The sequence below is a fragment of the Saprolegnia parasitica genome, assembly GCF_000151545.1.
Source record: "Saprolegnia parasitica CBS 223.65 unplaced genomic scaffold supercont2.1380, whole genome shotgun sequence".
In the NCBI taxonomy this organism is placed as follows: Eukaryota; Oomycota; class Saprolegniomycetes; order Saprolegniales; family Saprolegniaceae; genus Saprolegnia; species Saprolegnia parasitica.
In genome coordinates, this window is record NW_012157774.1 from 1 (window position 1) to 850 (window position 850).

Genomic DNA, 850 nt, shown 5'->3' on the forward strand with positions numbered 1-850 from the left:
CCGGCACCCGCCAGATTTTCGACAATGTGCTCTACGCGCGCTTCCACGAGCCGATGCGGACCGTCCTCGTCATGCGGTCGATCCTCAAGGACGAGCTCTTTCCGATTGACGCGGCAACATGGACCGTCGACACGAAACAATGGTCATATTGTCGGCATGGCAATATAGGATGCTGACACTAACGATGGGTCTAGGATGGTGGCCGACAAGCTCGACGACGGCCACACGCTGTGCCGCACCTACTACTCCATCAAGCACCCGAGCACCGAGGCGGGCCACGTCCCGCTGCGAGAGCTCGCGACGTGTTTCTGCCATGCACCAACAAGCGACGCGGAAGCGGAGAAGATGCTGCGCGACCGCTTCCTCCTCGTCCAGCGAGTCGAGCGTGAAAGTTTGCCATGCATTTGGACGCGGTGCTTCGCGAGCAGGAGACGGCCGGCGTTGCGTCCGAAATGGTGGCCTAACAAACGACGATATTAGTACACCTTAGTACGTTCCTAGTTGTCGATCGTTGTGTGCGGTGGAGACACAGCAAGTGAAAAGGCATCCATTCAATTGATGAAATACTCGTGGGGCATAGTGCTATCTTTGCCGTCACCTGCGACGCCACATTGCATTTCTCTCGAGACAACAAAGGAAAGGGTTGCTGAAGCGATGCATCCAATGTGGCCTCTTGGTGGTGTAGCCGACAAAAGATACTTGGACCTACACCCTATTGCAGCAACGATCGGATAGCTCTACTATCGGATAATGCATCGTACTCTTAGCTCGTATGGATAGTATGTCGGTCGTTGCGAGAGCCAGCGCGGACCATGAAGAGCGGTTGAAGACGACGGACGTTTGAGCGAGT

General features: G+C 55.5%; 1 protein-coding gene across 1 annotated transcript; it reads left to right on the forward strand.

The window, feature by feature from the left end:
* Window positions 1-53: 53 nt before the first annotated feature.
* SPRG_18683 (hypothetical protein) lies at window positions 54-378 on the forward strand (the record flags this gene model as incomplete). Its single annotated transcript, XM_012358123.1, has 2 exons — window positions 54-142; window positions 195-378. Coding segments are annotated over 2 exons (273 nt in total), but the record flags the coding sequence as incomplete, so codon positions are not given.
* Between the last annotated feature and the right edge of the window lie 472 nt (window positions 379-850).